At 36.6% G+C, this 26,770-nt stretch overlaps 1 protein-coding gene and 1 pseudogene across 1 annotated transcript; both read left to right on the top strand.

The window, feature by feature from the left end:
* Positions 1-15,641: 15,641 nt before the first annotated feature.
* LOC110886897 (sugar transport protein 14) lies at positions 15,642-20,912 on the top strand. Its single transcript, XM_022134774.2, has 4 exons — positions 15,642-15,888; positions 17,660-17,982; positions 18,803-19,429; positions 20,266-20,912. Exons 1-4 carry the CDS (start codon positions 15,747-15,749, stop codon positions 20,710-20,712), a joined length of 1,539 nt encoding a protein of 512 aa, XP_021990466.1. The 5' UTR covers positions 15,642-15,746; the 3' UTR covers positions 20,713-20,912.
* Positions 20,913-24,876: 3,964 nt separating this feature from the next.
* LOC110883580 lies at positions 24,877-26,403 on the top strand (annotated as a pseudogene).
* Positions 26,404-26,770: the final 367 nt, after the last annotated feature.

Consider the following 26,770-nt stretch of genomic DNA (forward strand, 5'->3'; position numbering starts at 1 on the left):
AGCTCGAAGCAGAGAAGCAGTTGAATGCTCAGAAGCAAAAAGACTGGGAAGCCGCGTTCGAGCGCACAAATGCTGAGATGCAGTCCCAGCGAGATGCGATTGTTCGTTTGTCAGGTGAGAAAACCAAGCTTGCTGATGAAGCGAATCAGGCGCGCCTTGCTACTGAGAAAAAGGAAAAAGAATATGTTGCTCGGATTGACAAGCTGGAGCTTCTTGCTCAGGAGAAAGCTGCTGAGTGTGAGACTGCTCAGCGCCTACTTGCTGAGAAGACGGCTGAGTGCCAAGCTTCCGAGCTTCTTGCCGAGGAGGCTTCAGCTGACAGCAGGTGGTTGCTTTCTCGTGACGTGCCTTTGGTAATGTTCTTTGTTTGCCTTGTTTTCTCTTTTCCTTTTGCTTTTGCCTTTGTATATTCGTTTCTTCTATCTTATTCGATCTTCTTTTTCATGCAGCTTGCTGATCGCATCTTGCACTCTTCTGAGCTTGCCACTTATATGTTTGAGTTGGGTCGGGCGGGGTATAACAGCGGTCGTAAATTTGGGTATGCTGAAGGCAGGTTTGCGGCTGTCAACAATGAGAAGGACTATCACTTCGAGTTATATAAAGAGGATTGTGATGGTGCGTATGCTGCTAAGCGCAAAGAATCTTCGACGCTTAAGTTTGCTGTTGTTCGGGCCGCTGAGAAGTTGGCTCGTAAAGTGGATGGAGTGGCATTGTTGAAGAAAGCTTTGGGAGAGGATGGGGGTGCATCGGGAGGTGCTGGCCCTAGTCAGACCTGATGGGTGGATTCCGGCCTGTGCGCCGTGTATAGCCGTGAATAGGCTTGTAATGGTGGTTGTTTTAAGACAATTTTAATTTGCTTAACTGTGGTTGTATGTATTTGCTATTCTGACGAATGTTTTACTGCTTTGATTATGGTTATGCGAATTTTGATATTGTCATAATATGTGCATGTTTAATTACTTTGATTAGGTGTCACGAATGAATGATGGCGCTGACAGGTGATGTTGTGTTACTACAACGTTTTTATTCTGTCGTTTGAATATGTGCGCTTTGCATGTGACATACGAAGTGATCGAGTTGCAGGTTATTGTGTGAGCTCAGCTGTGTTCAGCCTTGGGAGCATTACAATGTTTAGTGATCCTGCTATCGATATTTTCGTGTTTATGTGGGCACGAAGTTATATTTTGGCGTTTTGTAGGCTTTGGTTGTGTTTCTGACCCGGCTGTGCACTTGGTTGTGACGAGCCTTGGAGGTCTACAACGTTTCCTATGGTCGAGCCATTGATGTTTTCGTGTACGCCCAAAGTAATAAATGCAGTTGTGACAAGAAATTTGCATGAAATAAAAGTAGCCAAACACTTCTTGTATTAAGTAAATGTGTTGGCGATTCGCCTTTTACGATTACATGGTTGTATTATATGTAGCACTTTTGTAGCTGTTGGGCATTCCAGGTTCGTGGAACCTCTTTGTCGTTCATGGTGCGTAGTTTGTATGCTCCCTTGCCGAGTACTTCGTCAATGATGTATGGGCCTTCCCATTTGGGAGCCAGTTTTCCTGGTTTTTCTGCGTTCGACGCTTCATTGTCTCTTAGAACATAATCTCCTGGATTGAAAGTGCAGATTCGGACTCTGGAGTTGTAATACTTTTCGAGCTTTGATTTGTATTTGGCTTCATTGATTGTTGGCATCTCTCTCCGTTTTCTAGGAGGTCCAGGTCGATCCTCCTTTCTTCTTCGTTGTTGATTAGGTTCATGGAGAGCATTCTTGGAGATGGGAGCCCGATTTCTGCTGGGATCACAGCTTCGGACCCATAGACCAAGCTGAAAGGTGTTTCACCATTGCTTGTTTTTGGCATTGTTCTATGGGCCCATAATATGCTGGGTAATTCATCGACCCACCCTCGTCGTTTTTCATCGAGCCTTGCTTTTATGCCATCGACGATGCTTTTGTTGACTGCCTCGACTTGGCCGTTTCCTTGCGGATGCGCAACCGAAGAGAAGGTATGTTCGATGTTCAATTCTTTGAACCATCGTTCGAGGTCATCTGCTGAAAATTTTGTGCCGTTGTCAGTGATGATTCTGAGGGGTAAGCCGAACCGGCATATGATTTGTTCCCATATGAATCTTTTAACGACTGCCGATGTGGTTGATGCAAGTGCCTTTGCTTCTACCCACTTGGTGAAGTAATCAACCGCGACTATTATGAACTTGACTGCCCCCGGAGCTTCTGGGAAAGGGCCTACCATGTCTATGCCCCATTGTTGAAAAGGCTATGCGGTTGTTACCGGCACTAGTTCATTTTTGGGGCGCATGGTCTTTGGCGCGTGCCTCTGACAGCCACTGCATTTTCTCAGTTCTTTCACAGCTTCAAGATGCATACCGGGCCAGTAGTATCCGGCATTCATTACTTTTGCTACTACCATTCGAGGCCCGGCGTGGATACCACAAATTCCTTCATGCACTTCCCGGATCAGATAATTCGCGCCGTCGGCGTCGACACATCTTAGCAGCGGGCCGAGATATGACTTTCAGTACAGTATCCCATCTGCCATCTGATAATGTTCTGATTTGTATTGGATCTTTCGCGCCTCAGCTTTGTTTTCTGGCAGTATCCCAGACTGTAAGTACATGATTATCAGCGTCATCCAGGACGTGGTTCCTGTCTGGATGACGCTTACTTCTCTGAGTGGAACGGATGGGTTGCTTAAAACCTCTATGCGCACATCCTTTGCTAGGTGTTGGAAACTTGTTGATGCGAGCTTGCTTAAAGCATCGGCCGGCTTGTTTTCGCTTCGATTTATGTGGTGCACCTTGTAGGAATAGAAGGTTTGTAGCAATGTTTTTGCTTGGTTGAGATAGAGTGCCATTATATCGCCATTGGCTTCGTGTTGGCCATTGATTTGGCCAGCTACTAACATGGAGTCCACGTGCGCTTCGATGTGTCGGACCCCCCTTTTGATCGCCAATCGCAGGCCAGCCAGGAAAGCTTCGTATTCAGCTTCGTTGTTTGTGCTCTTGAAGTCCAGGCGTATGGCGTATGTGAACTCGTGTTTGTCTGGGCTCACTAGTCTTAGCCCCGCGCCTGCTCCATCTTCGTTAGATGCACCATCTGTGTACAACAGCCATGGCTCTTCTGTTTGCTTTTTCTCCGCTTTCTCCATCGCCTTACATTCTCTGTCCTTGTCATCTGGGACTTCCGTCATAAAGTCTGCCAAGACATGGCCCTTGATCGATGGACGTGGTCTGAAAACCACATTGTGTCCCCCTAGCTCTATTGCCCATTTGGCCAACCTTCCTGATACTTCTGGCCTTACTAGGATATTTCCAATATTGTAGTTTGTTAGCACGTGGATGACGTGATTGGCAAAATATCTGCGCAGCCTTCTTGACGCGTGAATCAGTGCAAGGACAAGCTTTTCCATGATTGCGTATCTGGTTTCTTGGTCGGTCAAGGTTCGAGACACGTAATATACAGGTGTTTGGACACCTTGACGATCAACAAGCAGTACGGCCTCGACTGCCTTATCGGAAGCTGAGAGGTAAAGTACCAAAGGTTCCCCTTTGTTTGGTGCGGTTAGAGTTGGTAGTTTGATGAGACAATCTTTCATCTCGCGGAACGCATTTTCTGCTTCCGGAGTCCATTGGAACTGGCTTTTCTTCATGCAGTTGCGCAAGGTCTTGATGAATGGGAAGGATTTTGCAGCGTGGTTAGCTAGGAAACGATTGAGTGCTGCTAATCGTCCTGCTAGCTTTTGCATGTCGTTGATGTTTGCTGGTGAAGGCATCCTTTCTATGGCCTGGACCTTTTCTGGGTTTACCTTAAAACCATCTTTTGTGACTATGAAACCTAAGAACTTCCCTTCTTCCATTCCGAATGAGCACTTTGCTGGATTCAGCTTGATGCTTACGCTGCGCAGCGTGTTGAAGGTCTTCTGGATATTTGCCAGCATCGCGCTCTCCTCCTTGCTCATGATTACCAGATCATCCATGTACACTTTTATGTACTTACCAATGGCGTCACTGAATGTTTCATTCATCAACCTTTGGTATGTTGCACCCGCATTCTTTAAGCCAAATGGCATCTTGGTGTAGCAGTACAGTCCTGTTGGCGTGCGGAATGCGGTTTTATCTTCGTCTTGAACGACCATTTGAACTTGATGGTACCCTTTGTAGCAATCCAGAAAGCATTTCCACCGGAATGTTGCCAAGGAATCGATTTTCTCATCTATGTCTGGTAAAGCGTAGCAGTCACGGGGACATGCCTTGTTCAGACCTTGTAGTCGACACACATTCTCCAGCTGCCGTTTGGTTTCTTTACCATTACTGGGCTTGCTACCCATGTTTGGTACCTGACTTCTCTGATGATTCCTGCGTTTAGCAACTCTAACACTTGTTCTTTCATGGCATCGTGTTTGACGTCGCCTAGGTGCCGTTTGGCATGCACCACTGGCTTTGCGTCTTCTGAGACATTTAGACGGTGTTCTGCTATGTGCCGTGGAACACCAACCATATCAGCCGGTGTCCAGGCGAACACGTCCATGTTTTCGTGCAGTAATTTCTTAAGCGCCGCGCGCGACAAGTCGGACATGGCGGGTCCCAGGGTGACTGTCTGTTCTGGGTACGTGCTGTTCAATACCCATTTTTCTGCCTCTATGCGCGGTGCTGGTTTGCTTGCTTTTGCTGGCCTGATTTCATCTGTTGCTAGCACTTCTTTGTTTGCGTATATCAACGCGATGCCTGTTTCGGTTGGAAATCCTACGGCGGAATGTGGTGCAGAACAGATCATGCTGAAATCTCATTGTGACTCTCTTCCTAGGAGGATGTCATGTCTTGAGTGTGCCGGAAGTACCATGAATACGACCTCTTCAGTTCTTGAATTTCTCCCGTCTGAAAGCAACATCGGGAATGATATTTGTCCTAGGGGAAAGACGGCTTCGTTGCAGAAACCAGTTAATGGTAATCGACTGGCTCTAGGCGCGCCTTGTCCTCTTGATCAAATTGATTGAAGCATTGTTCGTATATGATATCCGCGGTGCTCCCGGGATCGATGAAGATGTAATCTGTCTGGTAGTGGCCAATCACACCTGGAATGACTATTGGTCGCTTTTCTCTTGGACCCCCTCTAACAACTGGGAAAATAACCTGTTTTTCGCGCCATGAATCATCCTGCGCGCGCTTGTTGTAGTTTTTCCTTGGTCTTCGTGGACATCCCTGCACCATGTGTGTTTCTAGCTTTCTGAGCTTCTTATTGTCTGGCCCTTCGTCTCTTCTTTGTATCTGGCGGTAATCGTGCTTCTCGCCCATGACTAAGTGAGTGAGCTTTCCGTCTCTTAGGGCTCTTTCGATTTCCTGCTTTAGGCTAAAGCAATCATCGGTTAAATGGCCCGTATCTTTGTGGAATTCACAGAAGAGATTTGGGTCTTGACCCCTCTTGTTGCGCATCTGCAGGGGTGGTTTGAACTGATGGTTTTCTGTAGCTAACACCTCAGAAGGTGTTTTGGTCAGTGGAGTCCACTGCTTTTCTCTGTTTTCTCGTTTCACTTCTTTTCGATGGGCTATCTGGTTGATCGTATGGCGTGCATCTTCCCGTGGAGGGCTTCTTTCTCTGTGCCCAGAAGCCTTCCAGGGTTGATTTCTACCTCTTCTGTTGTGTCGATCATTATGGTTGTGCGCGCGCTGACGGTGGTCGTCACCGGTCAGCTGTCTGTCTGTCTGCGCAATGGTTTTGGCTGCTTCTATGAAGGTTTCCCAATCTTTGGGTCCTCCGTCTCGCCCTTTGATTCTTTTAACCAAATCGTCACACTTAACCGCCCTCATGAAGTGTGCGCGCATCATCTTTTCTGGTATATCTCCGATCTCTAAACATTCTTTGTTGTATCTTGTAATGAAATCTTCCACGGTTTCATAATCTTTCCTCCATATGTTTAAACAATCGCCGGGGTCTCTGGCCTGTCTTCACTGCTGAGAGAAGTGTGCTAGGAACTTCTCTCGGAAATCGACCCATGACTTGATTTTACCTGCTGGTAAATTGTCGAACCAAATGCGCACTGCGCCGACGAATGTCTGAGCGAACAGGTGGCACCACGTTGGTAAGTTCCACCCACCTGTTGCTCTTGCCCCTTTAAACACCTGAAGGTGATCATCTAGGTCTGTCAACCCGTTGTATTTCCCCACGTTGTGCGGTAATTTTGTTTTATCGATGGCAGCGCAAGCGATTTCTCTGATGAATTTTGAATTTTCAGCCATGTCCTCAGGACGATAGCTCAATGTGTAATCATGTTCTGCTTTTGGGTTGTACCCCGCGCGCTTGGTTGGCTTGTATGCTTCGTGTTCCGGATGAAGTCTGCTGAACACTGTGGATTCCTCCTTGTACGTTGGGTCGTCTTCTTCTTCATCCCATTCTGTGTTCATGTTGCGCGCGCCCAAACGGGTTTGGATCGGCCTTCGTTGGAGATTGGAGTTTTGCACGAAGTTGCTCTCTGTTTCCGCGTAAGTGTCGCGCGTATCGTGCACGCTGGGTCTTCTTATATTTTGAACTTGTCCTCTTTCTGGACGTAAGTTCCACGCGTTTATCTGCTGAGCCGTGTGTGTACTCAGAGACCTCGGTTGTGGAGTTACAAATGCAGATTGGTTAGCCTGTGCTTGGAGCAGGGCTTGTTGTGCGCTGAGCTGCGTATAAACGAGGTTTATGGACGCCATTTGTTCGGCATACCAGGAAGCCAGAGTTTTTCCCTCGGGTAGCCCCAAAAGTGCAGAATAGTTGAGTTGTGCTTGTTCCGATGGAGCAGAAGGGCCTGCTCCATGGCTTAGAGTCTGCGTCGGCGGAGGTGTTTGGTGTAATATCCCCGTTGGAATTTGGAAAGCAGCTCCGTTTGTGGTTTGAGTGATGACTCTTGTTGGTGTTTGGAAAGTGGGTCCAGTTGTGGTTTGGCTGACAGCCCTGGATGCACTTCCAAAGATGAGTGGGAAATCGTTGTTCAGCTGACCCTCTTGGATGGTCTCGTTCCTTTGACCCCTTTGGACGTGTGCCGTGTCCGAAACGAGTTCAAAGGAAGAAACTTCTCCATCGACTGGGTGTGAATGATTTTGTTCTGCCATTTTCACGAGTGTTTTTTAGGAAAGAAAAGAGGTGAGAATGGTTTTGCAAAAAAGCAGATGGCGCCAATGTTGAAACACTGATTAACACAAGGATAATCAATAGGGTTGTTTCACTTATGGGGTTCAACCTCTTCTTCTGCTCGTATCGTTGGCACAAAATCTGCAAAACAGTAACACCGTTAGTCTCGTTAAGAGGGGAGAAGGGGATTTTCCCTCTTAACCAGGCTCCGGCATGAGAATAAGTATTGTTCTGATGGGAAATAAACAGGATGTGTATAGAGTGAATAAGGAGAGTAAAAGATCCTGAACCTGAATGATAAAGGGTCCTATTTATAGCCGGAGGGTGAAGAAGGAAGGAGCAGCTGTGCCAGCTGTGGGCGTGCGCCAGCTGTCCGACCAAGAGGAATATCCTCTTGGTCTGCTCTGTCATGGCAGGTATAGTGGTACACGTGGCGCTCTTGTATTCACCCATGCTGGATACCTCGTACTGGTACCGTCAGCCATGTTCCCTGATCTGTCGCAGGCCTACGTGGCATTCTGCGAGTGGTGGAACATGTTGTCCTTTGTGTCGGTTAGAGCATCTTTGGTGCCAGCCGTAAATCATCCAGAAGCTTCTGGAGTGTTTCGTTGACATGGATGCCTTGTGTGCACAAAAGTGGTGTGGTCCCTGCCATGTAGGCAGGGGATTGGGACCATACCTCTTCAGGTCGGGATGGGTATATTAAAAAAAGGTCAAGATGGATATAAAGAAAACATGAACATAACATTGAACAAGTGAGGATTCTTTTTATGTGACTTGGATACAAACTTGTTACATCCCAATATATCAGAGCTGGCGTGACTTGGATACAATTTGACTTAACAACATCTAAAACACATCAGATATAAACCTAGGGTTTACTTGATGAACACAAATGGTCGATTTAAATATCTGATGTTGTTTTAACCAAATTAAAACACCCAATATGTTCAGAAACACCCGATTAACAAAACCCATAAAGAAATTCTAACATTTAAACACATTTTAATAGATCGAGATAAGATCTAAGGTTTCTGAGTTTATTCGACCAAACTGATGAACATATGATGATTTTATGATAATTTATCATAGATTTCATCTGCAAATGAGTATTATAACACCTACAAACTATATTCAATTCACAAATCTCAACTTCATCAAAGTCACCCCTAAATCAATCTGTTTTGAAAAGCTCCCGTTTTTTGAAATTCTTTAACTGGTTTTATCTTAAAAGGAAAACAGTATGAGTTCAACCACAAACTGAATACATAGCTCGGTGGTTTAACAGTTAGTTTCTAAAACAAAGGTCATAGGTTCGAATCCTGTGACCAACATTTTTTTTTAATTATATGAATAGCTTAGTTGGGTCAATTGGGGCAATTTGGTCATTTCGTCAAAAGTTAACAGAATAAATGGATGGAGTTAAATGGGGTGGACTGTAATAGTTATGAAAGTGAAATCAAAATGACTCTTTTAGCCATTTTTAAATTAATGAACTGAAATTATGATTTTTAATATATCATAGAGATGAAAACGTAGTTAACGGCCTGACCCTAGCTCTAATGTCATTTGTAACAGCATGGTTAATACACCATTTCAACAAACTGAGTAATTGTGAATATAACCATATAATGCACGGCCCAATTACTCAGTTTTTACTTTTTTATCAAAAAGTTTAAATTTATTTTATAATTGTTTAAATATTTCATGATTAGGGGACTGGGGGTGGAGAATAATTTCTCCATGATGAACATGTTCCACGAGTGATGGAAGGCAACAAACCATCGCCACCATGCAATCTTCACGCGTGAAGAACAATTTCCGTGAAAAAAATCACGCATGATGGAGGGAACCATGTGAGGGGTGTGAGAGTTTATTGTTGGGTGTTGTTAGTGATAACCATTGCCACTAAAAAAGGTTGTGAGTGATGGAATAATGGTTGATGACATGACAAAACTTGATTGGAAATTATGAGTGATGAGTGATCACCACCCCCTCCCCTTACCAAACGTCACTTCTTTCTATATGTTTGTATGCATACAGATCCATTTTATATTAGAGTAAAAAGACAAAAAGACGAAGAATGTATGCATTAATTCCTCGCAAGAAAGTTGATATGTATCAAAAAGTGTATGCATCTTCTCCTCAATGAGTGCAAGTTGTTTCTTTCTAAATCCTAATAATGTATTACAATCAAATAATATCCTCTGTGTATCTACTTTCTAGTTTTATAACTTAAAAACCAATTGTTAAAATATGTTAATGTAACACCCGTGCATATAGGAGTTTGGGAGGTCTTGGGTTCAATCCCAAATAAGGGTGAGTTATTTGTAAATATAGGAGTTTGGGAGGGTAACGTTAGCCATTAAAAAAAACACCCATGCATGTTTAAGAAAGTTAAAAAGATATGATTATATAGATATTGAAGTTATTATAGAAAGTAGAGACAAACAAAAACAATAGCAAAATCAAAAAGCTATTGTTTAGGAAAAATAAATGGGGTGTTTAGATAGAATGATATTACTTGTATAAATTAGATTGACCAACTAAATACCATTTTTATTCCTTACAATGGTTCATTACATTCTATTCTACTATATACCAAACATTACCCAAAGGATAACATCCGCACATCAAATATTGGTTACCCCCTTTAACAAAATTTCACATGTCATTAACCCATATAACATTGGGTTGCATGAAAATCATATAACGGACCATGCTTATATATCTTGTTAAACAAGTAAAGTATATCATTTTTCAAAGAGTCATTTCAAACCTTTTTGGAGGTTTAAGGCGAAATTAAATTTTAGGGCACTTTTTAATTCTTTGATTGTTACAAATGATACTTCTTTATACATGTTTGGAATCAAGCAAAAAACACAACTATAACCAGGGGCGGACCCACATAGAGTGGATCGGGGTCTTTGTACCCCAATATTTTTAAAAATATTAGTAGATTTGATATATTAAATTGTATAAGGACCCCATAAATACAATTAGGTGGACATCATAGAAAAAAAAATCTGGTGTAGTGGTAAATCCCTCTCTTTACCAACAACAGGTCATGAGTTCAATCCTTGTATAGCTCGTTTTTTCTTTTTTTTAAATCTAGTTCAAACCTCGCTATGACCCGACCCGAACGAGGACCGACCCGAAAATTTTAACGTTTTTTATGAAAAACTTGAACGCCGAAAAAAATGGACTCCATTAAAAAAAATTGGATCCGCCACGGACTATAACATATAGTGGTTTGATTGTATAAGAAATCAAACAAATATAAAACACTGAGTTTTATTAATATTAATAGTGACCATATTAATTTTTTTTAAGTAGGGTCTATTTCTCTAGAGGCCCTAAGCACAAGGCCCAAAACTGGAATATTTGTACTATAGGTCTGACTTGGTTTTTCAAATAAAGGTACAAAACATGTTTTAGTGATTCACAAACTTGGGAAACTCCTGGAATCATTGCTCTTGTTTGCTGTTGTTTAACGATATACGTGCCACATAAAATTAAAATTTACATGGTTTTGTATCTTATACTTAAGGTGGAGGGTATAGTCAAACACCTTTGAGTGAAATCCTACCCAATAATATCATGTCATGTCAACTTCTCATTCCACTCTCTATTTTGCACTCAATCAGAGGGTATAGTCAAACACCTTAGGGTGTTTGAGTAGATTAAAAAATAAATAATTGTGATTGGTTAAAAGAGGTTGGGACCCACCATTTTATCAATCACCCTCTCTCTCTCATTTTCGGTAAACACTCACCGAAATACCCACCCTCTCTCCTCTTCACCGAATACCCACAAACACACAGTATAGTCACCGAATCGGTGACGTACCTCCCGGCACAAGTCCCCGAGGGTTATACCCTCTACCCTAAGGTGGTGCTTTTTTAAACACAACAACAAAAGAAAAGGTTAATTTTTTGCTTTTAACCAAAACTTTTTAACTTTTGAAATTTAACCTCGCATAATTTTTTTTTTTACTTTTAACCCAATCCTCAACTTTTATAATTTAAACTTACGATTTTTTTCTTTCAAGTTTATTCCTCTATACTTTTTATTAACTTGGTGGTATTTTCGGTAGAAAAAAATGAATTATATAAATGTTATATTATACATACATAATCATATGTAAAGTTACTGAGAAAAATGGAACTTACCAATTGGGTATTTTCATTTCAACAAACACCATACCTGATATGTTTCTATTGAATTATTTATATAATTTTATTTCTCAATGCTTGAAAACGGACTTGACATGTGAACTATGTTGATTTACGTGTGAAACAAGTGTTGGTTCACATGTGAAAAAAAAAAATAGAATTCTACACTATTTTACTACATCACAATTCACAAAAGTCCTACTATTTGATTGCACATGACATGATGTTTAATAAGCGTTATAATATAATATAATTATAATCATAACTCACAAAATGGAAATTGAACATATAATCACTCAGTTTAACTACCTTTTCAGAACGGTTAACTCATACTCATACGCCCATAATACTACTCCTAAATCTATACTATTGTTTATTACTATTAGACTCAAACCCTCAACCTCGACAAATTTACATCACACTTTGACACCGATAAACTACAAGCCATTTAATACCTCCAATGAAATAGTTAAAGTTAATAAAGTACAAATGTAATTACAAATAAATACATATCCAAACTCATTGCATTAAAAAGAATCCAATTTGGTAAAAAAGTTTTCAAATTAATTGCAAAAAAATATATATATACACACACATGTATACACATGTGTCCATTAGAAATTCACCAACTTAAAAGGTCTGGTAAAGCTTAACATCAAACACAAGATATGCGTCTCAAAATTACTAATTTTACTAGAAACAATATTTATTTTATTTTAAATAACCAAACTTTATTAGAAAAACAAGTTAGCGAGAAACTAGACCAAGTACAAAATACACAAAACCAAGACTACATCTACCAAAACCTAAACAAACTAAAAAACACTCAAACGGGAGGTTATACCACCTAAACCAATTGATCTTGTATAACCTTCAGAATGTTTTATTTTACGGAAAACAAACGTGTTTTGCGCTATCCATAAAAATCGAATCCTAGTGTAAATGAGAGCCAAAAGAAACATTCTTCTAAAAACAAATAACTAAGAAAATCTTGCTTTGAAATTCCTTTTATTTATCTATTCGTATGTCAAAGTGATGAACTTATATATGATTGTATAAACATTTTCAAATTCAAACTAAGTTTTTAAGAGAAAACTTACCATAGGATGATGAACAACTTTAAAAAATGTTATAGTATATATATATATACATAATCATGTGTAAAGTTACTGAGAAAAATGAAACTTGGAGCAAGTGTTAACACTCCTTCCTTTGAAGTTGTGAACAAATAGAAGGTTTGACAAATTGCTCGACTGAAAGTTCGTCTATATATCATCGAACATGAACAATGCAATATATTTCATTTAGTTAATTGAACGAACAAGCTTGTTCGTTCATTTGGACACAATACATTGTTTGTTAATATATATATACCTACCTATTTATTTACAAATTCGATATCTATACTATATAATAAAAGAAACCACTTTAGGGACACATGTCGCTTTATGAGGTGGTCTCAATTAAAATTTATAATATATTAATTATTAAAATTAAAATTAAAAGATTTTGATAATAATAATAAGGATAACTGATAACCATATATTAATTAATAAAATTAAAAACTATATATTAACATTTTTATTATTTATAAAGATAAAGATAGTTTTACTTGTTTATATAAAAGTTTATAATCTTTATATAAAAATTTATTTACTAGCAATTAATTTATCGAATAACCTTTATCTTTATTTATCATAGAAGCATATAAATAAAACGAATGAATAAATTAATTGAATAAATCTCATAAAACATATAATAATAAATGTAACGAAGAGTTTTAAAAAGTAAGCTTTTGTTATGACAAAAAAAAGTATATAACACTTAATTATTATTATCTAATCTATCTATATTCATTCAATCCGTGTAATAAACGAGGTTTTTTAAAGATATAATTTTTTTTATTATTTACTATACAAAATTACATTTATGCAACTCGTGTAATACACTGGTTTTTTAAAAATGTAACTTTTTTATTATGTGGTATATAAAATTAGATTTATTCAATCCATATAATACACAGGGTATAAAGATATAACAAGATATAACTTTTTATTGATTGTTATATAAATTTACATGTGTTCAACTCGTACAATACATGAGGTTCTTAAAAATGTAACTTTTTCATTATTTAATATATAAAATTAAATTTACTCAACCCGTACAATACATGGAGTTCTTAAAGATATAACTTTTTTTGTTATTTAATATATAAAATTACATTTATTCAACAATGTAATAAACGAGATTTTTAAAGGTATATTATTTTATTATTTGGTATATAAAATTACATTTATTCAACCCGTGTATTACACGGGGTTCTAACCTAGTTTGTGTATATTTTAATTTTAATAATTTTCTCACATGCTAGCTACTTTTTAAATAACTTTTATTTTTTCATATATTTCTGTTTATATTCGTTCTTTTATCTAACACTAGCACACATTATTTTAACACACAAAAATATGTAAAAAGGGTATGTTTTTTTAAGTGAAGAGTTTGTTCGGTTAACCTTCAATTAAAAAAAAATAAGAAAAACCTCCTTCATATAACCGTTTACAATCCTTTAGATAAAGTTTAGGGAATTAATTGATAAGGTTAACTAAAAGAAAATTAGAAAGAGACATTCCTAACAATGAGGATTTTTTCTGTAAGATCATAACAAGATAAATAAAAAGATACATTCCTAACAATGCGGATTTTTTCTGTAAGATCATAAGAAGATAAATATAAATAAATAAACGATAAAGAAAGATAACCATAATATTTCAAATATAAATGAATACAATATAAATAAAGATAACCATAATATTTTAAAGAGTAAACTACATGGATCATGGATGTTCCCTGTGCTTAACCAAAATTTTGGATTTGGTCCCCAGCTTTTTAAAAGTACATAGATGGTCCCTATGGTTTGTACTTTATAACGCATTTAGTCCCCAACTAACGAATCAAGGTTTCAACACGTCCAAGTTAGTGACTAAATGAGTTACAAAGTGCAAATCACATGGACCATCTATGCATTTTTAGGCAAAGTTGAAGACTAAATGTGTTATAAAGTGGAAACCATATAGAATATTTATGTAATTTTAGAAATATAGTAACTAAATGTGTTGAAATAAAGTGGAAACCATATAGAATATTAAACACTATTAAAGAAGCAACTTAATTATGCATATATGACTTGTAATGTTTGCTTTGGGAGTGTTTTAAAAAAAAAAAAGGAAATTTTCCTTTTTAACCCTAAAATTTTAATATTTAACAATTTAAGTTTAAACTTCTAATCTTTGTTTCTTTTTTAACCCTAAAGTTTTAATCTTTGACAATTTACCCTAAAGTTTTATTCATTGACAATTTATATTTAAATTTTTTAGTCTTTGTTTCCTTTTTAACCATAAAGTTTTAGTCTTTGACAATTTAAGTTTAATGTTTTAATCTTTGGTAATTTAACCCCTTTGACTAATTTGATTTTTTACTTCTAATTCAAAAGTTTCCATCTTTTGCGATTTAACCATTTTGATTTTTTTTACTTATGTGTTGTAATCTTGGCTTTGGGGGGTTTTCAAAGAAAAAATGGTTATGCGTATGGTTGTTGTAACCTTGGCTTTGGCCTTTGGGGGTTTTTCAGAAAAAAAGAAAAATTGATTTTTTATTTTTCACCCAAAAGTATTTCATAAATTACTTTTAACTCAAAACTATTTGTTTTTTTTACTTTTAACACAAAACATTTTATCTTTTGCAATCCATCCTCACAACTTTTTTTGCTTTCAGCTTTGGTCCTTTATAGTTTTCAGTTTTCGCAAATTTTTCGCTTTATGCTTCGTTCTAAAATAACACATCGCAACGTGCGTCTTTGGTTTAGCGTTTTTACGTTTCGTTCTAAATTTTGCGAGTTAACATGACGCAACGTAACGTGTTCAACGTAGCGTGCGTCTTTGGTTTTTACTTCGTCTATTTTTTTCCCGTTTGACAGGTTCAACGTAACGTGCGCATCCTAAATCGGCTTAGTTATAACTAAAGAATCCCCGCCGCATTGCGGCGGGTCGTAATTCTAGTTTATGTAATTTTAGAAATATAGTAACTAAATGTGTTGAATGAATCTATAAAATAAATAGAGATATGGCTTGGGCTGCTGCCTTTAAGTCTAAGTCGCCTCATCTTATCCCAAGTCGGACTTTGTTAATTTCTTAGGCCCACCATCATACCAATCTCCCATAAAAAGGACTAAATTAATAAAAAAAAAAACCATAAAAGGGACTAAAAAGGTAAAACTCAAAATCTACTAACCAATTGTGCAATTGTAGTTGTGGATAATCATTGAGTTGAAGTCACACATACAATACAATACAACTCATACACTATGACTCTATGACCAACCATAATTATATATATTCCACCCCCCATCACATAGATATTTAGTTTTGTTTCGTTGATCGTTGACATTCATAGAAACCGCAATGGCTGGCGGCGGAATGGTGAGCGACAAGGGCGGCGCAAGGGCGGAGTTGTACGAGTACAGGATCACCTGGTACTTTATATTCACTTGCATAGTTGCGGCTCTCGGTGGATCTTTGTTTGGATATGATCTCGGTGTCTCCGGTTAGTTTTTCTTTTTTTGAAACGGGATTCTATGATTATAGAATGGGTTGTCACTCTCTTTTTTTACTTAATTTTCCGGTTGTCAATATATATGTTGTTGCCGGAATATTGCCGGAAAATGTATGTATTTAATTTTACAAGTTGTTGACTGATTCGTTGGATTGTTACAAATTTAGCATGAAGTTCGGAAAATTTGATAATTTCCACTTTGGCGGCTTGTGGACGGTTTAGTAATATATTCTTGGTTTTCTGTACCTTTGTCAGTCTAACCAATTGTACAGTTGCTTAAAATATAATCAAATCAAATAACCCTAAAATATTTGATGAAAATTTAAAAAAATTTTATACATATGATCGGGTTATTTTATTTTTACACTCCTACATGTATATGACTGGTATAGAGTTATACGGGTTATATAGGAGAATGTTGCGCAAAAAAATTGTCAGAGAAGGTTTTTTTTGTCTCCATGTTTACGAGATTATACGTCCCGTATAAATTGTTATACGACCCAAACCTCATATATGTTATACTACCGATGTAGAATGTTATACGACCTAATAATTTCTCCATTTATACGATTCGCATAGCATTATACAGCCCAATATTTGTCATGTCAGAATATTTTACATGTGTAGTATAACCCTATATGACCCATATAGAATGTGTGAAAATAAGATTTTTTGGTGTGAGTTTATTGTTTTCGTTAGGGTTTTTTGTTTTTTGTTTTTTGTTTTTTTTTTTTTTTTTTTTTTTTTTTTGATGATTTTGTAATCTTGTGGTCCAGTTTATGTACATAATAAATTTATTGTATAGTTTGATAAAGTCCAAAAATCACGTGTGAACCTTACGATGTAAACATGTGAGTACAACAAATATATTGATAGGGTACAATCATACAAGCATAGAATACAATCATGCAAGCATAGAGCACAACATAGTACTAAAATTAAGCTTTCATCATCAACTCTTTTAACAACAATCCAATTCATCTTTCTATCCTGTAACTTTTTAGAATACAATTGCAACATGGTTTGTTTTCCACTTTTATATGGCAAAATCATCATGTTGTTGAACATTAGCCATTAAAATAATAATAACATTTGACTTTTTTATTTACCAACTTAGCCATTGATTTGAACTTCTTGTAGGCCAACATGTCACAAAACTTTTATACTCATGTGCTGACGTGGCAATTTTAAGCTTTTAAATATTTTTAAAAGTAATAACTTTTAGAAATTTTAAGGTTTGATGTATTTTAATATATTAATTGGATTATTAAGATTTAAATATTTTTAACAAATTGGATTATTAAGGTTTAAATGTTTTTAACAAAAAGTTTTGGTTCTTAGAAGTACTAATAAAGTTTAATAATTAAATTAGATGTTTGATTATTTTGGTTTTTTTTTTTAGTTTTTGAACTCAAGATTCCAATATTCTTAGGTTGGTGTGTCACACATTAAATTAGTTGTTTGATTATTTTGGTTTTTTTTTTTTAGTTTTTGAACTCAAGATGCCAATATTCTTAGGTTGGTGTGTCACAAATTGACATATATTTTTGTTTTTGTGGCCGAAAATTTTCAAAACTTTTTTATAACGGCAAACTTCATGACAGTTACGAATGGACGGTCTAGCAAAAGGTACTAGGCCGACCAATCTCCAAAAGTTTTTACAAAATTTATACAAACTTAAGTCTTATTTTCGTAAAACTAATTTATATTTTTCCTTTTTACAAATATAAATTTAACTTTGTAACTTATTGTTCATGTGCAGGTGGAGTAACATCCATGGACCATTTCTTGAAAGAATTTTTCCCAAAAGTTTACAAAAGAAAACAAGCACATCTCAAAGAAACTGACTACTGCAAATATGACAACCAAATCCTCACACTTTTCACTTCCTCACTTTACTTTGCAGCCCTTGTTTCCACTTTTTTTGCATCCCATGTCACCCGAAACCGCGGCCGGAGGGCCAGTATTCTCTGGGGCGCCGTTAGCTTCTTCCTCGGTGCCATCGTAAATGCCGCAGCTCAAAACATTGCCATGCTCATCATTGGCCGTTGCCTTCTCGGTGTTGGAATCGGATTCGGGAACCAAGTAAGTCTTTGAGATTACTTGTTAAAACTCTTCATTAGTTGTCGAGTGCATAAATCGGTTTTTGGGCCCAAACTAGTTCGGGTTTGATCAACAAAATCAAAACCGGGCTTTGGCCAAATGGGTCGGGTTGGAACTGATAAAACTTATGAGCTCGAGCCGGGCTCGTGAGTTGTTTTTCAGCTCGAGCTGATTTATTATTTATTAATTAATAATTAATAAAAAAAAATCAAAAAAATCTGATTTTTTTTTCGTACAATAGATTTTATATATAATTAATTATTTTATATATTTTTATTATAATTTTTATGTATGTAAAAATATATGTTTTCAGTTATTTTTATTGTAATTTGAGTTAGATGTCTTCTATATTCAAAAAAATTTCAAATACCAAGAACTAGCCGAGTTACATCAATATCGCAGGTAAGCGAGCAACAAGCTGCGCCGCTACCCCTTTCTGAATAGCAAATTACAATAAAAATATATCGTTTAATATATTAAAATAAAAATAAAATAAAAATTAGTGTACACATATATTTATATTTAATATATTAAACAAAATTATATAAAAATCTATCGTTTATACTTACAAGCCGGCTCTAGCTCGATAAGTCAAGCACGGTTTTGGGCTCGTTTATTTAATAGGCTTATTTTTAGGTTTGTGCCTCGTGCTCGAGCTCGGGCTCGTTCAGGCTCGGCTTAATAAGAGCTATTAGTGAGCCTACTTGGCGTAGCTCACGAGCAACTTTGCTCGTTCACACCCGTTCAAAGTATAGTGTTACAACCCGATTTCAAATCTTTTTCCGGCTTCTTGATTATGCAGGCAGTTCCTCTTTATCTGTCGGAAATGGCGCCAGCGAAGATCAGAGGTAGAGTAAACCAACTGTTTCAGTTGACAACTTGTTTAGGCATATTCATAGCCAACTTTGTAAACAATGGAACTGAGAAACACTCATGGGGGTGGAGATTATCACTCGGGTTAGCTACAGTCCCCGCGACATTAATGTTCGTTGGCGGACTATTCCTGCCCGAAACCCCAAACAGTTTAGTTGAACAAGGAAGATTAGATGAAGGAAGAACAGTTCTTGAAAAAGTTAGAGGTACAAAAAACATAGAAGCCGAGTTTCAAGATCTTATTGAAGCAAGCGAGGCTGCGAAAGCCGTAAAACATCCATTTAGAAACCTTTTAAAGAGGAAAAACCGGCCGCAGTTGATCATAGGAGCTTTGGGTATACCTGCATTTCAACAACTTACAGGCATGAACTCGGTTTTGTTCTACGCACCGGTGATCTTTCAGAGCTTGGGGTTTGGATCTGGTACATCTTTATGGTCATCAACAATCACTAGTGGCACTCTTGTTGCTGCTACCTTTATCTCAATGTTTTTTGTTGATAAATTTGGTAGAAGAGCCTTTTTCTTGGAAGCTGGCACTGAAATGATCATCTGCATGGTAATCAATTCCATTCTTGAGTCTAGGGGTGCTAAACGGGTCGTGTTCGCAGGTTGGCGGGTTCAACCTGACCCGCACCCGAAAATTTTAGACTAACCTAAACCCGATAATCGTGTCATAGATATAAACCCGAACACGACTGAATATTCGCGGGTGGGGTTGACCCGAACACGACCCGTTCAACCCTTGTTTTTTTAGTTTTTAATTTTTTTCTGCAAATTAATATATTAGAATTAAAGTTTACTAAAAAAACACAAATGTATATAATACAATAACATTTAAATTAGAGTAAATTTCTGTTTTCGTCCCTGAGGTTTGTCAATTTTAACTACTTTAGTCCAAAAATCTAATTTATAACAAATCCAGCCCCGAAGTTTGTATTTCTTAACGCTTTTCATCCCTAAGGGTGCTTTTTCATTTAATTCTCAGGGATGAAAAGCGTTAAGAAATGCAAACCTTAGGGATGAAAAGCGTTAAGAAATGCAAACCTTAGGGATGGTTTTGTTATAAATTAGATTTTTGGACTAAACTAGTTAAAATGGACAAACCTCAGGGACGAAAACAGAAATTTACTCTTAAATTATAAAATCTTATGGCAATCTCTATTTTTAAGTAATAATTATGGCATAAAATACACACTCAATTTTATTTATGGCATAAAATATATTGTAAAAAAAATAACATGCTATAAATGGGTTAAATGGGTCAACCCGCCAACCCGACCAGATTGACCTGAACCCGTTTAGACTAAACCCAAACCTGCGAAATTTTGTGTCGGGTTTTCGAGTCTTGTCAGAAATTTACACCCCTGTTGTTGACCATTTTCTTGATTTCAGGTGGCTGTGGCGATAACCTTAGCTCTCAAATTTGGACAAGGTGTTGAGCTACCAAAAGGAATTGGGATTTTTCTTGTGATTTTGATCTGCATTTTCGTTTTAGCGTATGGGCGATCATGGGGTCCGTTGGGTTGGCTAGTTCCAAGTGAATTGTTTCCGTTAGAAACAAGATCGGCAGGGCAAAGTATTGTTGTTTGTGTCAACATGTTCTTTACGGCTTTGGTAGCGCAATGCTTCCTCGTGTCACTATGTCATCTCAAATACGGAATCTTTTTGTTGTTTGCCGCGTTGATTGTGATCATGACCTGCTTCATCTATTTCTTGTTACCGGAAACCAAACAAGTTCCAATTGAAGAGATACATTTGCTATGGCGAAAACACTGGCTATGGAAACATTATTGCGCGCCTGAAGATGAGTTCGAAAACAAAGGAATGAAACCTGTTTAATTTGTCTAGACCTTTTTACATGCTTTTATAGATGCTAAATTTTATTTCGGTTTTATTGTGGGTATGTACTTCCAAAGATACATGTAAAGCATCTGGTTTAGCGGAATTTGATAGATTAAAATTACAAATTCTGCTAAACCAGATATCATATACTGTCTTGTCTGGTTTCTTTTTAATAGTATGATTAAATTTCAACTAAATGATGGATTCCCTTAAATATACCATTACCCTTTGCTATTGTATCCAACTCACAAGGGCAACCGAAAACAAATCAATGAGCACTTTATGATAAAGCGGATAATATTAGTGGTACGAGCGGCCAGACTCGAGCATTTGAATGAAATTTCGGGGTAACGGAAAAGAAGACAAATGGTATTATTTCTGTTTATTTTTCTGTCTTCGAATTCATCATACTCAGTAAATCTCACGAGTAGCAAATCTGAGGTAGAGTCTGAAAAGGTAAAATGTAGAAAATCTTACCTCTACCCCATAGAAATAGAGAAGTTCTTTTCAGTGAGACCCCCGACTCGATAATAGTTTTGATTTAAACCTTGGACATAAGACACATAACACTCAACAATTAGGACAGAGGCCGATTAGTGCATGTACCCTTTTGTTTTTCGGTTATCAACGCCACCACATGATGCATGATTAACCGTACGCTGCTTTTAACGTTATTTTCACGAAATTAGTAAAATAACGTTAAAATTAGTGCAATTTCACTCCCCCCCCCCCCGATAGCCCACACATACATACATTATACGTGCACACCACAAGCAGGGCGTAAAACATTTCAAATCAAATTGATAATATATAAAGGTAAGCATAATATTTCAAAACATTTGTTCAAACATGATACAAAATAAAGAGAATAATAATAATAATGCTTAGGCCCATTACTTAGGCCCGCATCATTTGGATTATTGGTCTCTCGTGAAAAGATCCAATTAGTAAACAGAAAAAAAAAAATCATTATACGACCTAATATTTTCTCTATGTATACGGGTCGTATAACATTATACGACCCAATATTTGTAATGTCAGGTTATTCTGTAAGGGTTGTATAACCCAATACAACCCATATAAAGAATGTGAAAATAAGATTTTAGAGTATGGATTTATTAACATCTTTAAAATCCCTTGTTTGATGTAATTTCCTTTTTAGCTATTGATTCAAAATCTTTCCTATCTAGCTAGTTTTAATATATAGCCTTTCTTAAAAAAAGATACGGGGTATATTAAAAAAAAAAAAAAAAAAAAAAAAAAAAAAAAAAAAAAACCATTGTTAGTCGAACTAACCAGTTGTATAGTTGGATCGGTAATTTGGTAACTGTGTTTTTTTCAACGACATTTTGTAATTTTGTAAAGAAAATTTTTTTCATAAGTTTTAGTTGCTTAAAACATGATGATATGTTGCATTTTCTTTATTAACTAGATTTACAACCCGCCGCGTTGCGGCGGGTATTCTTTAGTTATAACTAAGTTAATTTAGGACGCGCACGTTATGTTGAACCTGTTAAACAGGAAAAAAAAATAGACGATGTAAACACGTTCACCCACACACGCACGTTGCGTCATATGAACTTGCAAAATTTAGAATGAAACGTAAAAACGTTAAAACAAAGACGCATGTTACGATGTGTTAAGTCACAAAACTTAGAACGAAGCATAAAGCGAAAAATTTACGGAAAATGAAAACTATAAAGGACTAAAGTTGAAAGTAAAAAAAGTTGTGAGGACGGATTAAAAAGTTTTGTGTCTAAAGTAAAAAAACAAATAGTTTTAGTTAAAAGTAATTTATGAAACACTTTTGGGTGAAAAGTTAAAAAAATCAATTTTTTTGAAAAAACCTAAAGCCAAGGTTACAACAACCATATGCATAACCATTTTTCCTTTGAAAAACCCCCAAAGCCAAGATTACAACACATAAGTTAAATATCAAAGTGGTTAAATCGCAAAAGATGGAAACTTTTGAATTAAAAGTGAAAAATCAAATTAATCAAGGGGTTAAATTGTATAAGATGGAAAATTTTGAATTAGAAGTGAAAAATCAAATTAATCGAAGGGGTTAAATTATCAAAGATTAAAACTTTAAACTTAAATTATCAAAGATTAAAATTTTAGGGTTAAAAAGGAAATTAAAATTAAAACTTTAAACTTAAATTGTCAAAGAATAAAACTTTAGGGTTTAAAAAGAATTCTAATTTTTTTTTTTTTTTGAAAAACACCCTAAGCCAAAGTTACAACTCCTATATGCATAAAGTTGTTGCTTCTTTATAATGTTTTAATAATCAGAATTAATAATACATTCCTTTTTTCTTATTAATTTTAACAGTAGATTATATGAAGCAGTTTATAAAAACATTAATAATATAGCGGTCTAGTGGTATAGTATTTACAATGTTATGTGTGTTACTATTTAGACCATATATAATAGGGGTATTGGATTTTAATAATATCAGGTTTCATTAATTGACCGGTAATAATCCCAACCTTCAAAAATTGCCTACAACAGTCCCAACTTGTAAGATTTTGGCCACCAATGATCCTTGTCTAACTGGGTTATGTTTGGCAAAAGTATCAGTGATAGTTAGTAGTTGTAGCTTTTTAGATATATTTGGTGTTTGACAGAGTAGCTGAATCTTTTAATAAAATGTTTAAAATAACCAAAATGGACATAACTAAAAATTTAAAAAGTTTGTGCATTAAAAAGTTCATTATCTTTAGAGGTTAAAATAGTCATTTTTCCCTAAAAGCTTGTAGCTTCTTCTAAAGGCTATTAGTAGGAGCGTTCAACCAAAACCTTCAAGCTCCTAACCTAAAAGCTTCAAGTTCATTCAACCAAACAATGTTTTTTTTATTGAGTATGAGTTTTTTCATAAAAGTTTAAAGCTAGAAGCTTCTAAAAGCTCAATTCCAAACATACTCATAGCTAGAAAATTCAGGGCAATAGTGTCAGCGCCCCCAAACCTCAGGGGGTAAAACGCAGTTTACTATATTTTTTTAAGTTAAAAACCAATTTCACGCGTTGTGCTGGTGGATATTGCTTTTGTTCCTGATGATCCTTCTCACGGTAGATTGAACTGTTTTGATCATGTTGATTATATTTTATTTTATTTGGTATTTAGGGGTGTTTGTTTACCTCTCAATGGACTGGTGGTTTAGCACTTAATGGTTCAGAGACCATTTGTTTCACCAGCAGATGTATGAATGGTTCACACATTTGCCTCTGAATGGTTAAACATTATACCGAGTCTAAATGGTTAAGACTTCTAATCTAATCTGAATTGGTCAGACATTTGCCTTTAAACGATTAAGCATTATTCTGGCTCTTAATAGTTCTGACCTCTCATTGGTTCAACACTCAACCATTCAGAAGTTGCCAAACAGCCTGGTTTTGTTAATATTGTTGTGACCAAAGGGGGATTGCAGTGGTACCTGATGACTCTCTCTAGGGAGATCGTCCGTTGGAGTCTCGTTCTTGACAAAATGTCATGTGTGAGCCAACGGTTTACCATAGTGGGTAAATGGGTGGTGGGTTTCATCTGGAATTAGTGACAGACCTACAAGTGTACAAAAAACCGGTTTTAGAACCGAAACCGAGAAAAAAACCAAAACCGTTTTTTTTAACCGGTTTTTTTATAACCGGTTTTAGAACCGAATCGAACCGCCGGTTGTAGACTGGTTAGGGGTATTTATCTTGGAAACCGGTTTTAAAACCGAAACTGGTTATAAAAAACCGTTTTTTTTTTGGAATAAACCGTTTAAAAACCGACCATAACCGGTCGGACCGGTTAGTAACCGAAACCGGTTATTAAAAAACCGGTTTTTGTTTTTAATGAAAAAAACCGGTTCGGTTAATAACTGGAACCGGTTTTTGAAAAAAAAACGATTTGTACACCTCTAGACAGACCGGTCACAACATTCGGGTGGCCTTTTGCCAATGAATGTATCTGGATGGTCGGGTTTTGTTGAATGTTCAAATAAAATATTGCTTTAACTTGTAAATACAATTTATAATTGACCTAGTCGTATGGGAGCTATTAAATTGCATACACAAAATGTACATCTAATAGTTAGAAACAAAGGTTTAACAGGTGATGTGTAATTTATAACCACTGATTAAAGTCAAAAGCTGTATTCTTGGTCAAACTAACAGTTACGATGCTCTATTTCAATTGCAGAACAGTTTCTAGTGGTATTAGTGGTGCTAGTTACCATACAGACAGGCACCTTCAATACCGTGAACCGGTCCCCTGAAGGAAATTATGTCGCTGTTTCCAGTCGAGGTAATTTCTACTTGACTTGGGAACCAGGACAGGTTAGCGCCTTTATTGATGCTGTGTAAAATGACCATTTTGCCCTTGAAATGTTTACGTGTGAAATGACTAATTAGTTTATGTAAATATGTACAATTGTAGCCATACTGGCAACCCCATAACCGTGCCGTTGCAAGGAGAATCCAAAACATGGGTTGGAGAGCAGACGGTGGCCTTTGGCTGCTTGTACGTGGTGGCGATCTTTATCTCAGCAAAGGCACAGGGGTATGTAAAGTTCAATAATGCCCTTGATAACAGCACAATTCTTCTTTTTATTGACTTTTGTTAACTAGTTCTTTTACCCGCCGCGCGTTGTGATGGCGTCGTACGCAATGTGATGAATTTTATAGACTACAATCAACTCGACTTGTCTCCGAACTAAATTTACGTTGAAACGTAGAGTAATCCAAATTCATGCCGTTGAATGAAAATGTGTTATATGTGACCCGACTTATTTCCAAACAAAATTTACGTCGAAACGAAGACCAGCCGAAATAAATTTACGTCATAGTAACTCAAATTTATATCGTCAAATGAAAACATATTATATTTTACCTGATTTGTTTCCAAACAAAATTTACGTCAAAACGTAGTCCAACTCAAAACGTACATAACAATAAAACGTTATATAATTGACCCGACTTGTTTCCAAACAAAAATTACGTTAAAGCGTTGACGAACTCGAATTTATACTGACACGTACACAAAAAAAAAAAAAAACGTAAGCAATTAGTTTTAGAGTAAACTCGAAACTTTAGAAACTTGAGGGGAATAAAAGTGACATTTAAAAAGTTTTAGGGGTTAGTTTTGACATTATTACAAAGTTAGGGGATAGATTTATCTTTAAGGTTTTATAAATCTGAACCTTCATCCTGCAGATAACCGAGGAGTTTGAAGAAATTCCAGTACAGAGTCGTGGTTTTGGTATTCTCGATGTCGGTTACAGATCAAAGGTAACATCCATTTGGATAAGTTTTTGTTTGATTTGCACACGTGGCAGTTGACAGATGGTTTGAGCTAACTGTAAATATACAGGAGGAAGCTTGGGCAGCTGGAGGCAGCAGGGTCCTTTTGAAAACTACCAACAGTGGAAAGTCATGGAGTCATGACAAAGCGGCTGATAATATTGCTGCCAATCTTTACTCAGTAAAGTGAGTTTATAGGCAACTTTTGATCTTACACATGATTCTTGATTTTTTTAAATTTGAAAAAGATTTACCTCTGATCATCATCCTACCTATCTTTTGTAGGTTTATAAACGATAAACAAGGATTCGTGCTAGGAAACGATGGAGTCTTGCTAAAGTATCTTGGATGATTTCCTGGTATGAGTTTGATATCGCTTGCTTTTCGTTTTTTGTTACACTAAATGTTGGACTTATGGCCGCATGAATACATGCGGCAAAATGGGCGGGTCAGGTTGACCCGCAAAGACTTTTTGTCATCTGTGTTTTGTCATTGCGTAAAATACTATTGTGCTACACATGATTATATAAACTATATTATCGTAATAGTAAACTAGTTCTTTAGAATAACACCATTTAAAAGGTTATATGAAGTTGAATTGTACTTCAAAAAATGCTGGGAGGGAGGAATTGAGTTGCCGGTGACGTTGACCAAGGTTGGTGGCATTTGGAGTCATCTGTTCAATGCTATAGGCTAAGGCCATCCAAACGCACGCTAGAAGTATGGATGAGATCGGTATTGTACCAGTACCAATCCTGAAAGTCGTCAAAAATA

The sequence above is a fragment of the Helianthus annuus genome, chromosome 10 (genome assembly GCF_002127325.2).
Source record: "Helianthus annuus cultivar XRQ/B chromosome 10, HanXRQr2.0-SUNRISE, whole genome shotgun sequence".
In the NCBI taxonomy this organism is placed as follows: domain Eukaryota; kingdom Viridiplantae; phylum Streptophyta; class Magnoliopsida; order Asterales; family Asteraceae; genus Helianthus; species Helianthus annuus.